Raw genomic sequence first — 16,095 nt, 5'->3', positions numbered from 1 at the left:
CAGGACCTAGCTGACATCAAGACTTATTTTAAAGCTCTAGTAATAAAGGTATGTAGTATGGACCTAGAGATCGACTGGTGAAATGGAATAGAGAACTGAGAAGCAGGTTGTATTACAATTCAGTGGAGGAAGAATTTATCCAGTAAGTGGTGCTGGGATAATTGATCCAATTGTAAAGACAACAGAAATTCTTCAAATTTTAAGATTTAAAAATGGAAACTAAAACTTCCAAGCTTTTAGAAGAAAATACAGAAAAGATTCTTTGTGCCTTCTAGGTAGAGAAAGAGGCTACAAAAAGCATACAAGATAAATTCAGTCACACTAAAGTTAAAATATCAACAAAAGATAGTGTCATCAAAGTGAAAGGCTATGCCATAGACTGCAAGAAAATTGTCCAACACACAGAATCAACAAAAAGTAAGCATCCAGAACTTTGAACGAGCTCCTTCAAACCAGCCAATCCCTCACAGAGAAATAGGTAAAGAAGAACAGATTCACAGAAGCAGAAATCCAAATGCACACAACTATTTGAAAAAACTCTCAGAGCCTCTGGGTGGCTCATTCAGTTAAGCATCCGACTCTTGATATCAGCTCAGGTCATGATCTTGCAGGTTCATTGGTTCAACCTAAAAAGTAAAAAAAAAAAACTTTCAACCTATTAGCAATATGGGGACTTCAGATTAAAACAGCAAGCTGCCATCTCACACACATGAGAATGCAGGGATTAGAGAGTAGCAATCCTGACTACCAGGATGTCAAGACACATATCGCCTGTCTGCTTCTGGAATGTTTATAAACTCAGACCAACACTTTGGAGACCAATTTAGCTGTTTCAAGTTGAACATCTCATTACCCAGTTGTATCCCTCTTCTAGTTAAATTTCTTAGATCAGTGCTTTTCCAACTTGTGTCCTTACCCCCTGGGTCATGAATTTCAACCAGATGTTTTCTTTTTTAATGACATGGAGTCTAATACTGTCATTAAAATGAGTACATCTCCTGTACAAAGGTTAAATTGTATTTGATGAACCTTTTGTTTTAGATATAAACATGTATAAATATGTGTGCACAGCATCTCCATTATTTCTTGTTACCTTTGTCCTGAGGGTAGGGAGGGATTTAAGATATGAAGAGCATACATAAAGGAAGAGATTAAGGAAATTAAGGAAAATTATTGCCTGAAGGTTTTTTTTCCCCCACAAGTACACAAGAAAATGTATATAAGAATGTTTATTTCAGCATTGTATGTAAAAGTAAAAAATTGGAATCTCGGTGTCCCCCATAAAAGAATGGGTAAATGAACTGTGGTATATGTAAATGGCAGAATAGTACATAAGCATTAAAAACCAGTCAACTAGAACTATAGGTATTAGTACCAAAAACCATTTGCAGAAGGATGCATACACTATGATGCCATTTATATAGTAAACTGAAAACTTGAAAAACTTTCCTCTGTGTTGCATGGAAATGAAAAACACCACATTCAGGATAATAGGGTGACGGAAGAGGACATGGTCTGAAAAGGTGCACAGGAGGCTTCAACTGATTTGTGATATTTTGTATAAAATCTTTAAAGCAAAATGTTAACATTCTGTAGAGCTGAGTGTTGAGCACACTGGTATTTGTAATATTCTTTATGTAATTTTTTATACATTTGAAATGTTTTGCAGAAAGCATTTAAGGAAGGTTAGGAAAGAAGATTGATAAGTGAAATCCAGAGACCCCTCAAAAACCAGTTTCATCATCACTAAGCATAATCGTGGTTTAATCATGTTTGAAATCGTGTGACTGTTGCTTTTTTTCTGGAAAAAGTTTTAAACATTTGCGTTTCAAAGCTGTTTTCTTCGATAATAACAAGCATATTGTGGACTTTTGTTAGGTTCAGATCTGAAGCTTCTGCCTTGCACCAGTAAGGCCATCATGCCGTACTGCCTGCATTTAATGTTAGCTTGTTTTAAGGTAAGCTGAAAGTTGATTAGCATGAAAGAAATTTAATTTGGAACAGTGCTGCGATGCTCTAGAATGACTTCGTGTAGTGGGGAGAGTACATGAGCTGGGAATTAACAAATACTAATTGTGGACTGTACTAGACACTAAGGAGTAGGAGATGACCCCTGTCCTCGAGCAGTTTGCAAATCAGCGTGGGACAGTTATGCAAATAGCCTTGCCTGTAGTGATGTTCAGTAAATACTTTATGCGTTAATATATGTCAGAATGTATTAGCTAGAAGAAGAGAATACAAATGCCATTGGGTTGGTAGAGGGATGGTGAGTTTATTATCCTAAGGATTTGGGGGGTGAAAGCCTTTCAGGCATTAGGACGGCCACCAGCAGAGGCCCAGCAGAGCTGGGCAGGGTTAGAGACTGTTGGAAGGACTCCAGGCCTGTGGCTGCAGTTGGAGCAGAGCCCCAGCGTGCATTTCACCTGGGTTTGTGAGCAGGAGAACCGCAGTACTGGGTCTCTGCTTTGGGCCATAATTCCCAGGCTAAACCCCGGGTCACAGTCACCTGGGGAGACAGAAAGCATTTGAAGTGTGAGTTGAATCCTCGCTGCTCATGTAGAACAAAATGTCCTTTTGCCGTTTCTCCAGTTAGCACTCCTCCTTCCTTCTTTGTTGCTCCCTGCCTTCTCCCCAGTCCGCGTTCTCCTCAAACCCACCTCTCCTACACGGCTTCTTGCCCACCCTCACCCACAACCGTCCCCTCAAAAGAAATCCTCAAATTCCTCTCTCTGATATATAGAAACACTCATCTTCTCTTGCCCTTTTCCCAAAGTCAAAGCTCCCAGCCCCCGTGCACGTCCAGCCCCCGTCAGGACGCTCACAGAGGGCACTGCCAGGGACCGTGTTCACAGCACAGAGGAAACGAAGGTTTCTCTGGTTCGGACCCACACCCCCTCAGAAGGCAGTTGTGATGTTTGCATAGCATGTGTGATGTTTTGTTCCCTATATCACATATTTTCATAGAGCAGCATTTTTTTTTAATCTTTATTTTATTTTTGAGAGAGAGAGAGAGACAGTGTGAGCAGGGGAGGGGCAGAAAGAGAGGGAGACACAGAATCCAAAGCAGGCTCCAGGCTCTGAGCTGTCTGGATAGAGCCCTGTGTGGGGTTCAAACCTACAAACTGAGATCATGACCTGGGCCAAGGGTCAGATGCTCAACTGACTGAGCCACCCCCAGGCACCCCATACAGCAGCATTTTTTAAGGAAATGATATTTGTTTTATTTAAGATCACCCCATGATTTCCTTTTCCCTCTGCATCTGCACAAATCCTTGTCTTGCAGCTGCGAGCTTTCACGGACAGCAGGGACGACATGGCACTGGGGCATGTGATCGTCTTGCTTCAGCAAGAGTGGCCACGGGGAGAGAATCTCTTCTTGAAAGCTGTCAATAAGATTTGCCAACAAGGAAATTTCCAATATGAGAATTTTTTCAATTATGTTACAAGTATCCTTTTTCTTATTTAAGCCTAAGAAATTCTGACTTTTTTTTTTTTTACAATGAACACATGGTACAAAAATGAACCATTCTAGGTAGAAATAATGATTTTCTCTGTTTGGGGGGGAAGAGAGACAGAATGGTGATTAAAAATGGGACCATGGCAGTTCCTCTCATGAGAGTCATAAAAGGCTTCACAGGTGATGTAAGGAATCAGGAATATTGGTAGCCCAAGTCCGTTTTCCACGTGCAGCGACTTCTAGGAACGTCCCCAAGATGCCTAAATTAATCGCCTTCAGGATCCTGACAGGCCCAGAATGGCTGGTGAGACCATGGAATATAACAGTCCATTGGCCTTCATCTACTGGCAGAGGGCCTCCTGCGGGCACTCCTAGGGCCCTGACTGTCCCCTGGGGTCAGCTGTTAGAGCGCCATGTCACAGCTGCCACTGAGTCCCCACCAAACATGCATGCAGCCCAGCAGTTGTTTTTGACAATAGGGAGTATTTCATACTCTTAGGGAAAGACCAGCCTTGGTGTGAGGAATGTGCTATTCTTGTCCAAGTGCCTAGAGCAGTATTTCTTAGCTGTTTACGGGGAGACCACATCCCCACTGCTTCTTTCATTTCTTATTAAGAAAACAAAAGATTTTGCTGGGGTGCCTGGGTGACTCCGTCGGTTAAGCGTCCAACTCTTGATTTCAGCCCTGGGCTTGATCTAAGGGTTGTGAGTTCAAACTCTACATGGGGCTCCATGCTGAGTGTGAAGCCTACTTAAAAAAACAAACAGATTTTGCTGTTATGACCATATAGAATCTCTTTTATTAGCATCTGTATGAGAAACATTTGTCTTTATGAGGTGGTTTGGTTGGTATAAGAGTCACTAATTGGCAAGAAGACAGCCCTGGGTTCCAGGACTGACTCTAGTCAGCAGGCTGGCCATGGGCACGTTACGCAGTCACTGCAAGCCTGTCGCACATCTCAGAGAGCAGGGCACCTTGTTTCTACATGTGGTTAACCTGAATCTGGCCTGCAGATATCGATATGCTGGAGGAATTCGCCTACTTAAGAACTCAAGAAGGTGGAAAAATCCATCTGGAATTACTACCCAATCAAGGAATGCTGATCAAGTAAGCATGCTGTCCTGCTCTTCCGTGCTAAGTGCTCACCTTTTGTGTGCTTGTAGGAAATCCAGATCTTTCAGAAATTTAATAGAAAGGAATCCAAACCTGGTCTCTGTTTTTGAGAGTAGATTTGATTCTGGCTACCTTCTGAAACTTGGTGTTTCCTTAAGGACACTTCTGATAAAACATTCTTTAAATTGGGGTATCTCTGTCACTTTTGAAACTTTTTCACTAAACAGAAGTCTCATTCATGATCTTTTGCTTTCCAGAATTGACTAAACCTATAAATTTCTTTGGACATAGAATGTTTTTAATTAAGAAGAGCCCTGCTTGCTTAAAGTTGTACTGGGTTAGGGAAAACTACAGACTTTATTTCTAAACTGTACTTAGATTTCAGTGTTTATTTGAAGTCTTCCTAAGCAATCATTGCTTACATAGCACCAGGGACAGTAGCCGGGTCTAGTGCCCCCTTGCAAAACACATCTGCCCCAAGAAATAATGATGGGGTGCTGGTCTCGGGCGTGCCCTCCCACACCTGGATAAAGTTAGTGACCATTTATGATTTTTAAATAGCTCATAAATCTTGCTTCTATCCTTCAGTACTCATTGTAGTTTGGATAATATATCCTCTGTGCTGTAAATGCCACGTGTAGTTTTATTTTCATACTTCCTCCTTTGCGTCCTGCATACTCAGCATGGCTGTGAGTCAGTGTCAGAGTCACTGCAAGAGACTGAGCCCTGAGTGAGAAGGGAGTGTTGCTAAGGCTGAAAACATTTTCCTTTTTCTCTCAATTGTCAAATGAACAAGTTTTCAGTTGTTGAGAGCAAAAATCCACACCTTATTCTACCTTTGTAGAGCCTTAGAGATGTTGAGAGGGAAGTATGAGATGTTCATTCTGGATATGTGGCACCTCAGTGGTTTGGGGCATAGCAAACATTACTTCTGTTCAGAAGAGGGTCTTGTGGAATCCCTTCTAAAGAATGGGAAGATGAAGCAGAGTTTTTGTCCTTCGTCTTGTAAATATTATTAATAAATATTCTAAATACCTAAAATAAAAGAGTACACTGCCCTTTTTTGAAAACACAAGACCTTTACACAGTAGGTTGCTTAGGCGAGATGGGCCAGACACGCTCCTCTTCTGTCTCCATTCCCTTCTGTAAGACTACAGCTGAGAATTGGGGAAATCATGGCATCGTTAAAATACTCTTAACAGCGTTTGAGAATAAAGATGATTTTTTGATATGGGAGTGTAGGTAACCCCTTTTATGGGCTTAAAAATAAGACTTCTATGTTTTGAGCCTGGATATACAAAACATATCTATTATTAGTAGCTTTTTAGTTACTTCTTATTAACACTTACTGTAAATCGCCATAATCTAAAAACAGCCTTAGAATCAACTCCGTTTACTTAGGGTTACACTTCCAGGTGATCTCTCACTTCAGATAATGCTTACCTGTCTGTAGAGATGTGAGGGAACGGGCTTTTAAAAAAAAATCTACAGTTGGATCTCAGATTTCATTATACCGAACCTTTCTTCTGTAGGCAGTTTGTTTTGAGCTGAACGGTGACCTGGTTACCTGCAGACAACTCGTAGGACAAGGAGCGAAAGCGGGGGCTCTTCAGCACCCAGATGATACCACTGTAAAGGGTTGTTTAGGGTAAGGCAGGGACCGCAGCATGCATGTCTAGGCTCAGTCACTATAAACCTTAATTTCTTCTAACTCCCCGTAGAAGATCGTTAAGCCTCTTGGGAAACCTGCTGTTCTATCAGCTGGAAGCAGGAATAGGGATTGTTACTTAGTGAGCTGTATTCCTTGTAGGAATTTGCCCAGTCCTCGCTGTGTGAGTCTCAGAGTTCATCTGAAACCTGCATTTGAGATTACTCACACATAAACTACAGCGGGAGAAGCAAGCTGTGGAAGCCAGAGAGCTTGTCTGAGGGGGCTAGGATTCAAATCCTGAGTAAAACTATCTATATTCCTTTTCCCTTTGGGTTCCAAACAAATTCTCTGAAGCCATCGCAGACCTTTTGGGGGGTGCCTCCAGCTGAGAGAAGTGTACAGCCCTCCCCTTGGTAGGGCTGTGAGTCCGTCCTGGCCTGCTCAGATGCCCGCAGGGACAGTACCAACGCGGAGGGCACCCGGGGCCTGACCAGAAGAAGGGATAGCTCTTTATTCATTACATAGACATTTTGTTGTTACGTATTTTAAAATACAGAACTATTTCTATACTGATATTTGTAGTCTCTTAGTTGGCATTAGACTAGACAAAAATGGAAAAATGGTGTCCTCTACACTAAATCTTTGTTACGAAACTCTGCAAAGCCATGGGTGCCAGACATTCCCCCCCACCTCATCTGTGCCTTTTCTCAATACTTTTTGAAATTCAGGCTCAACCTTTATCAAACATACTGCCAGCCCCCCACCCTCACCCTAGGCCTCTTGGAAGCACCTCTTCAGTTGGAGGCCTCAGTTCTGGCACAGGTGGTTACCAGAAATCCCCGGTTTATCTCTGGGATTGGCGGGGGCCTGAGCAGAGTGGAGAGTGAAGGAGGCTGGGTTTGAAAATGGGTCTTCTCATGTGTCAGCCCCACTGCTGTTCAGTTGTGTCCCGCCATCCTCTTCCTCACTGGTGGCTTTTACACCAGATGTCGAGCGGGCGGAGCTCGGGGTGTCGGAACAAGATGCTCTGGACATGCCCCAGCAGCAGGCGCAGGGAGAAGGCTGCTAGCTTGTCCCGTCCTCCTAGAAGGCACCACTGTTGCCAGGGGCCCCGTGAAAGTTCAGGGGTTTCTGCATAGTCTGTTCCAGTCTTGTGCATTTTCTCTGGCGTGTTGTTTTTGCAGTGCAGGGTGAGTCGGTGTGGGTGTTTGAATGCTGCTGTTTGCTGTTTTTTAAAGGCCTTCTAGCCCTCCCATGGGGTTACTGCAGCAGGAATTCTTACCTGTGCTTCAGCCCAGCATACAGACTGCTGACAGGTACCAAGTGGAAAACACCTGCTCATAGTGTGCGTTTTGTCCACATGTTGTACTGCCCATGGTTTTCAGCTCTCTGTGCCTCAGTGCTCTTTTTCATGCTTTATTTATTTTTTTAATTTGTTCTGCATTCCTTGGCAAACCATCTGGTTGTAATATTGTAACATTTCTTATTTTTTTCCATAAGTTGCCAGTGTTTTTGTGTTCGATTTAAAAATCATTATGGATCTAGAAAAGAAAAAGGGAAGTTCTATAAAAAACTGTGTTAGATTAAAGCACACATTAGGTTAGGCACTAGACTGTTATCTCTTTTGATAAAACATAAGGCATTCGTTCATAAATATATAAGGCTGCTGAAGCTTATGTTAAGTAAATTTTTATTCGTGGGTTTTCATCTTAGTGACCAGCGTTGATGTCTAACTGGGCCTTACCACAATATTTCCCTGCCACTGATACTGATTTTCAGACCTTCCCTTTCTGAACTGAAAACATTTGGAATGCTGCCTTTATTAGCTGATTTATCATGCCCTTAAACCACAGAAGCTAGCGAATTCTCTTCATCCAAACTTACCAGAGGGATAGAGACTCTGATAGAAATATAATTGAGTTGTACTGCTTTATGTATAGAAACAATGCCATTGAGCCATGAACAGCAGGGTACATATTTTACTATATTTTTACTGATGTTAAGGGAAGAATTTGCTTTGAGCTTTCAAAGCCTGTTAGCTTGCTGTCTGCAAATACAAGTAACTTCCGTTCGGTCAGCGGGTTGGCTCCCATTTGGGGTTGCAGTCAGGAACCCAGAAAAGAGGACCTCAGGGCTGCTGAAATGGGTCTACGTCTATTCCCAGTGTGACTCATGGCCTCAGCCTCAATGACACTGCGCCCTTAATACTGAGTCAACCAGCCGACTCCACGGGAAATGTCCACAAAGAGCCCTGTGTTTCCTCCATGGCACTGCTGCTGTTTTACTGTGTGGTTCTTTAAAATGCCCATGGGCATTCTAGAATGTCCTGTAGTATCTTTACTAGTCTAACAGAGCCTAGTTTTGTTTTTTCTTCTGTTGCATTGCAACTTTTTGACTTCTGTTGTATTTATTATATAGGATAATACAAGTTTTAAAAAAAACAGGAACATTTTAGAATGGTTTCAGCAGTTTTACTTTGGCCAGTATGTAAAAAACTAATTTAAAGTCCCCATTAATGTGTCTGAGGGTAGTGAGGCAGTAGACTTGGGGAATGGAAGTGCCCTCTGTTGGTCTAAACCTACTACATTACTCACCTGGTAGTTAAAACTACTTTCCTCTTAACTGTTCCCATTGAGTTTTGCTAGATTTTTCTTTTCCTTACTTCATTTTGGTGCCTTCAGTTTTCTGGGATTTCCTTTATGAGCTCCTTCTCTGCAGCATAACTTCGGGTGTAGCCAGAGACTTGCGTGCGCTCCCACTGAGCCTTCCACAGCGTGCACGTGTCCTGAGTGTGTGGGGACCACATCTGGTCCCCAGTAGGCTTTTGCAGGCCACTGGCTGTTCTTCGGCAGTTTTGCTTCTCTCTTCCCACCCCTGCCAGACTCTTGTTTCGGGACCTCCAGCCCCTGCGGCCGCTTCTCACACAGACCAAGTCTGGGTGGGCTCGGCACCTAGCGGAGCTGTCCTGTCCTGGCATCACCGGGAGAGAGACACGCTCGGAACCCCAGTGGCTGTGGACAAGCCCCGGGCCCGAGGTCGGGGTGGTGACTGGCTCATGCTGCTCCCCCTCCGGCCTCTGCTGGCGGGTCTGGACGTGAGCTGCGTGGCTGTGCGGACCGGACCCAGCGCTGCACGAGTCGGCACAGGGACGCACGCGTTAGCGTCAGAGCTGCAGGAGTTCAGAAGCAGAGCGGGTGGCATTTTACCACACGTTTGGACGTTTAATAGAGACTTCTATGGAGTGGGGCAAATGTGTGTCTAGTTTTAAGTGTTTCTGAGAAGGAATGGGCAGGGGGGTTGTTTGGTTAGGGCTTTTCTTCCTTTTTTCAATGTTTTACTTAGATTTCAGTCAGGTTTTACTCCTGCCCTGGAAACCCTGACCGGTGATGCCGGCACTAACTGTGGTATCTGCCTGTTTCCCTGTCGCTGCCCTCAGGCACCACACGGTCACTCGGGGCATCACCAAGGGCGTGAAGGAGGACTTCCGCCTGGCCATGGAGCGCCAGGTGTCCCGCTGTGGAGAGAACTTGATGGTGGTGCTGCACAGGTTCTGCATCAACGAGAAGATCTTGCTGCTCCAGACTCTGGCCTGACCAGAGCCCTTGCCACCAGAGGGAGGCAGCTCAGATCCGCGGGTGGTTTTCGCCAAGCGATGAAGCATTCGTAAACGTCGCTGTTACAACTCTTAGAAAGAAGACCGTCTGAGTTCTGACTCTTTGGTTGCTTCAAAGTAGTTCCCGGGAGCCTGGGAAGCTATTTCTATTTTTAAGAGTCATTTTTTGTAATTTTTGTAAAACAAAAGAACCTGTTTTGTAAATAAAAGTCATCCTAAATTTGGGGCTTTTAAAAATTTATTTCAGTTCTTGTGAGATTCTGAACAAGAGTGTACTTTACTTAAAGGGATGTTATTCATGAGCTCAAGGTTTTCTGTCCCGTAGTTAGGCTTTGGTAGTATTACATATCAACATACTTTCAGACCTTTTCATTCAGGAAGTTTTAATACCAAAACCTTTATACCAAAATGAACCTGAGTAAACTTCTGGTGTAGGGGCAGCCAGTTGGGGGGCGAGGCACCTCCTCCCTCCCAGCCACCCCTGGGCCTGCCCTTTGGGACAGGCTAACTCCTCTGTGCCTCAGGCACTTCCCTCACAGCTGGGAAGAAATGTTACCTCCCATTCAATCTGTGGAAGAAAGAGAAGAATGCCTGCTGAGTCCCAAGTGCTGGCCAGTGTTAACTCTCAGGTTTATTTCCTTCTTTTGCTTCCTGAAATATGTCAGGTGAACATCAAACAGTATTGTTTCTAGGGGCTAAGAATGAAAGGGCTTTGAATAAGGAGCTAAGAATTACTCGGTTACTGTGCATTAAAAATATAAGACATACAGTTGACCCTTGATCGATGTAGGGGCCCCTGAGAGTGCCAGCATGCCCCCCCCACTCACTGCACAAAATCCACATACAACTTTGACTCCCCCCAAATTTATCTAATAGCCTACTCTTGACTAGAAGCCTTACTGGTAACAAACTATTAGCTCATATTTTGAATATTAGATGTATTATATACTATATTTTTTGTATAGAGAGGAATTATTTTTCAAGTATTTTGGATTTTATTTTATTTTTTCAATGTTTTTAGAATTTACATCCAGGTTAGCTTATAGTGCAACAGTGATTTCAGGAGTAGATTCCTTAAGCCCCTTACTCATTTAGCCCATTTCCCTCCTCCCATCCCTCCAGCAACCCTCTGTTCTCTATATTTAAGAGTCTCTTATGTTGTGTCCCCCTTCCTGTTTTTATATTATTTTTCCTTCCGTTCCCTTGTGTTCATCTGTTTTGTACCTTAAAGTCCTCATTTGAGTGAAGTTATAGGATATTTGTCTTTCTCTAATTTCACTTAGCATGATACCCTCTAGTTCCATCCACGCAGTTGCACATGACTGTATTCTTAAAGTGCACTAGAGGGGTACCTGAGTGGCTCAGTCCATTAAGCGTCTGACTCTATTTCAGCCCAGGTCATAATTTCACGGTATGGGAGTTCAAGCCCTGCGCCAAGGCACTGCCTGATAGCGTGGAGCCTGCTGAGGATTCTTTCCCCCACCCCCTCCACACCCCTCCCCTGTTCACACTTGCATGCTCTTGTGCGTGCTCGCTCTCGCTCGCTCACTCTTGCTCTCGCTCGCTCACTCTCTCTCTCTCAAGATAAACTTAGAAAAAAGCTAAAGAAAATGTTATTAAGGAAATCATAGGAAAAATACATTTACAGTACTGTCCCGTAAAAAAATCTATGTATAAATGGACCCGTACTTTTCAAACCTGTACTGTTCAAGGGTCAACTATTAAAATCAATAAAGTCGTTTAAATAATAGACATCTGCTCTCAGAAAAATATTCCACCCAGCTCGTTTTAAAGTGTTTGCCAATTTAAGTTGATTACAAATATATCAACCATCCTGTTTTTATCGAGGAGTGTGTTGGACCCAAAACAGCTTTCAAATTAAACACTCTCTTACCACCAACTTGACAATAAACTATTTGTAAGGAAAGAAAAAAGAAAAAAAGAAACACCCTCTTACCTTTTGGTTTTATAAGCCTTTCTCAGATCAGTGTTTGGGGGCCGCATACATGAAAACAAGACTTTCTGATACCCAAATGTGTAGGCGCCAGATAAAAAAGAACCAATCTTTTATAATTCAGCCGTGCCCTCCTGTGTGAAGAATTGCATGGGAAATGGCCATGGAGTAAAAAACTCAGACCAAGTTTGCAGACAAGGCAGGGGCCAGGAGGAGGCTGCAGGCCTCTGGCACACGAGGACCCCTCCAAACAACTCCAGACGGCTTCCAGCAGCTTCAGTCCATTTAAGACTCCTTAAAATGCCTCCCTGAGAAAGCTGCACACACACAATTTGTTCCAGCCAAAACGGTGATGAGCAGATAGGTCTCTGAAAACCCCCCTAGAGCAGTTATTTTTGGAAAGCCGGCAATTATAAATCCTTCCTCTGCTCTTTGAGATGTGAAACTACCACCCAAAACTGTTTAAGGACCCAGGGCTGTCTCTGAAATGTAAAATCCAGGAGAAGGGCCTCATTTAGGTGGCACTTTGCACTTGGACCACCACGTCCCATCACAAAGACAGGAGAAGCACCAACTCAAATCCAGCCGGCCGGTCGCACAGACCAACCCGTCACTCCCTCGGTGCTCCCCCTCCCCCAGCCTTTAGAAGTTTTTTTCTAAAACATTTTTCCCCCAGGAAACTCAGTTCACACCAGCCCCCACTGCAGTAGTGTTAACAAGTCCGCCCTCGGTTCTTCATTAGCGGGGCTTAGACCTGGGACGGGGCCTCCCCTGGGACGTGTCAAACTGATACAAGCTGTCTCCTGGGCAGAGTGGATGCAGGCAGGATTTGGCTGGACTGAGGGACCAGTTTACAAGCTAAACCACCTTCGGAGTTCAAATATCAGAAGGAAAACTACCTCCCGTATCGAAGTAGAAGGGCATGACTGTAGACGACGACAAATACAAGAACAAACAGCCATGGAAGGTGGGAAAGCCACAGAACTGATTTCTGTACAGAAAGCTCCAATAGGGCAGCATGCCACCAGAACCCAAAACGGTAATGGACACCGTGGGAAGCCACGTGCTCACCACGCTGGGAGCGAGGCCTGCTGTCCTCACGGCCGGCATTTTGGATGGAATTCTGCAAAGGAAAGCCAGCAAGATAATGGCATCTTTTGTCAACGGCAGTGTTTTGACAAACACAATTAGATAACGATGAGGGAGCAGGGAGCGCGGGGTGGGCTGAGGACAGAGGGTGAGCTAGCGCACTGCCCCGGGCCTCCTGCCAGGTGGGATGCGTGTGACATTCCTCAGGCCCTCCTGGCTGCCCCAGGACAAAGGAGAGGAAAGAACAAGCGGCTCACAGAGATCAGTCTTAGAGGACACGAGTCTCCCATCAGTTTACAACTGCCTTGGTAAATTTCAAGAAAAAGGCAATCTTATCAATGGCCTGGTCTCCAGAAACCTACAGACTCAGTTTCCTGGAGCCCCAACATCATCCCTCCTTAGTGACTAGTGACGTGGGGAACAAAGGCAGGAAGGAAATGGCAGGTAAAATTAAATCTCCTCATCACCTGCAGCCCATTGACACATATTTGAGGCACATAAAGAGAACGTTTCTCCAGGAGCCTCCTACTGTCATGTTAATGCCTTACCCGAGGGAAAACCTTTGCTTGCCAACAGCAAGGCCTCAGGTATCTTAGGAGTCCTCTAGCATATTAAAGGCCTTCTGGAGGCTTCCCTTTTGTCTGTACTTTCCCCCCCATAGTATATAATGAGCCACTCTTCACAACCCCAGCGCAGCTCTTTAACCCCAAGGGTCCTGTCCCCGTGCTTTAATAAAATCATCTTTTTGCACCAAAGACGTCAAGAATTCTTTCCTGGTCGTGGGCTCCAGACCCCCACCATCACCCCAAAACCTCATCAGATAAGGGGTGTGTGAACTCTTAGGCATTTTATGACAAAAGGCAAACATCTGGTGTTTCCATCAAACTTTGAATCTGGTGGGGCGCCTGGGTGGCTTGGTCGGTTGGGCGTCCGACTTTCGCTTGGGTCATGATCTCGCGGTTCGTGGGTTCGGGCCCCGCGTCGGGCTCTGTGCTGACCGCCAGCCCGGAGCCTGGAGCCTGTTTCAGTCTGTGACTCCCTCTCTCTCTGACCCTCCCCTGCTCACGCTCTCTCTCTCTCTCTCTCTCTCTCTCTCTCTCCTAGAAATAAACAAAAAACATTAAAAAAAAACAAAACAAAAAACTTTGAATCTGGAAATGCATTCAGCCTGAAAAAAGAAATGATGTTTTCAAACTAATGCCCCCAAACGCCGCTTACCAAGAGAAAAATGTTGGCTCACTATACTCTGGTGAAAACAGATTACACAAATACACAGCTAAAGACAAACGCCAGCAATGTGTCTTCCCATCTAATTTCAAAGTTTAGACAAAAGGTGTGTTAAAAATCTCAAAAGCTGAAATTAAACCAGAAGCTGCATTAATCGGGTCACGGGTCCTACCCTGACTTGCTTAGTGTTTTGAAAGACCTACGCGTGAAGAACCAAACCAGCGCCATGACAGGCTTCAGAAGGCCCCAGAAATTAAAAGGCCCAAGTTTCTGAGGCGCGACTCAGCAGGCTTAAGCAACCTCCCTTCCCCCTGCCCGAACAAACTACTGGAGGTTGGGAAAGGACCGGACGTTCCCGCCACTTTTCTGGCCCGCTTAGTTTTAAACTCACCAATCCCTCCACCCGCATCACCGTCTGCCGTCACCCTGTCCTGTCACACTGTAGTCTCTGCCCATCGCCCCTTTCCCCGCCCTGTGATAAAAACCCTATTCCTCCTTTGTTCGGGGCTCTCAGCACGGATGCACTGCGTTGGTGAGGTCTGGGGGCCCGAGCTTAAGCCCGAATAAACGCCCTTTGCTTTTGCATTCGTGACTCGGACTCCTTGGTGGTCTTGGGATTTGGGGGAGATCGCGATCTGGGCACAACACCCCTAGTTTTTTACAACTGACAGAGATCTCTTTCCGAAAAGCAGTTTGATATGTTGGGAAACTTTCTCAAAGCCCATTTGTCTCCCCATTTATTTGGAAAACGGAATTACATTAAAGGAAAAATAAAAACGACTATGTTGCGATTTCATTTAAGCCGGCATCCTTGAATACGTACTGGATTCCTGTACATTTATAAAAGATGCCCTTCGCCGGCCAACGTGAAAAGACAAGAAAGCGTAAGAGCAGCAATTTATTTGCTTAATTGTAAATAGGAATGAGTAACAGAAGTCCAAAAAAATGAGCAACGTCCAATTATTACATCCATGGTCAAAAATCAGTCCTTAGGGCTTTACCACGGATTTAAGAGCTCCACCCCGACTTCCCTGCGGGCCACTCTCCTGCCTCGTCCCCTCCTCCAGGTAGCCCTGGCTGGACAGTCCAAGTTCCCTTCGCTGCGAGCACCACGAGTCAGATGAGAGGCCCTTCCCCAGTGAGACACGAGGGTAAGGCCGAGAGGCTTCTGGAGAGGGCTTGGGGGCTAACAGGGTCACGAGAGGCACAGAGGGGATGTCCTCTCCTTCTGGGGAGTCACGGTCCCCGAGTGTGGGTGGCTGTCATGCTGTGACTTGCCCCACAGGGACGTGAGCTGGCTGAGCGCAGGGAGGTGTGCAGGAGCCAGCCCACCGCAGGCTTAGTGAGGGAGGCTGTCCTTACAGGCAGGCTGAATCGGGACTTCCCGGTCCTTCCGGTTCCATACAGCCTGAGGTACTCCCTCCTTTGAGCAATGCTTCCGGATACGTCATCTGGAGAGGCCCGCTGAGATCTGGGATGACACAGTGTGGCCACCCAGATGACTCACCGCAAGAGACAGGAGCAGCAGCTTCCTCAGTGACAGTCCGCGTACGCATCAGCTCCACGAACGTTTTCACGGGGCACGCCGCACACACTCGTTTTGTCAGCACTTAAAATACAACAAAAACCACCACCATTGCTTTGCTTTAATAAATGTTTATTTAGTGCCTGCTAAGCGCGAGGCACTGTGTTTGCACCATGAATATGCAGATGAACAAGGCGCAATTCTTGCCCTTAACAAGCTCACAGTCTAGTGCAGGAAATGAGACACGTACACAAGTAACTATCATACAAGGCAGAAAGCGATAAATGCCATGAGACTGATCCCAGTAGAGTATTATGAGAGGAAGAAAACACTACTTTTGGATGGAAATACGAGATTAGAGAAGGTGCCTTAGAAGTAGGGGGTCTACAGGTCAAGTGTACACAGAGACAATTAAGGGGAAAAAGTAAACCAGGGAGACTTCAAAGTCAGGGGCCAGAGTGCCAA

At 45.1% G+C, this 16,095-nt stretch overlaps 1 protein-coding gene across 3 annotated transcripts in view; it reads left to right on the top strand.

Annotated features, from left to right (window-relative positions):
* INTS10 (integrator complex subunit 10) overlaps window positions 1–10,039 on the top strand; it is a 31,821-nt gene extending 21,782 nt beyond the window's left edge. For 2 of the 3 annotated variants that reach the window (XM_039235603.1, XM_039235605.1), the window contains exons 14-18: window positions 1,879–1,958; window positions 3,284–3,446; window positions 4,472–4,565; window positions 7,461–7,538; window positions 9,659–10,039. In XM_039235603.1, coding sequence (XP_039091534.1) covers window positions 1,879–1,958; window positions 3,284–3,446; window positions 4,472–4,565; window positions 7,461–7,538; window positions 9,659–9,815 — 572 coding nt within the window. In that variant the 3' untranslated portion in view covers window positions 9,816–10,039. The remainder of the gene's footprint in view (window positions 1–1,878; window positions 1,959–3,283; window positions 3,447–4,471; window positions 4,566–7,460; window positions 7,539–9,658) is intronic. The other variant, XM_039235604.1, reaches the window with a different exon arrangement.
* The last annotated feature ends 6,056 nt before the right edge of the window (window positions 10,040–16,095 follow it).

This window comes from Hyaena hyaena, unplaced genomic scaffold (genome assembly GCF_003009895.1).
Source record: "Hyaena hyaena isolate Hyena2069 unplaced genomic scaffold, ASM300989v1 scaffold_100, whole genome shotgun sequence".
In the NCBI taxonomy this organism is placed as follows: Eukaryota; Metazoa; Chordata; class Mammalia; order Carnivora; family Hyaenidae; genus Hyaena; species Hyaena hyaena.
Note: the sequence above shows the minus strand (reverse complement) of the source record. Positions and strands in the feature narration are given on the sequence as shown.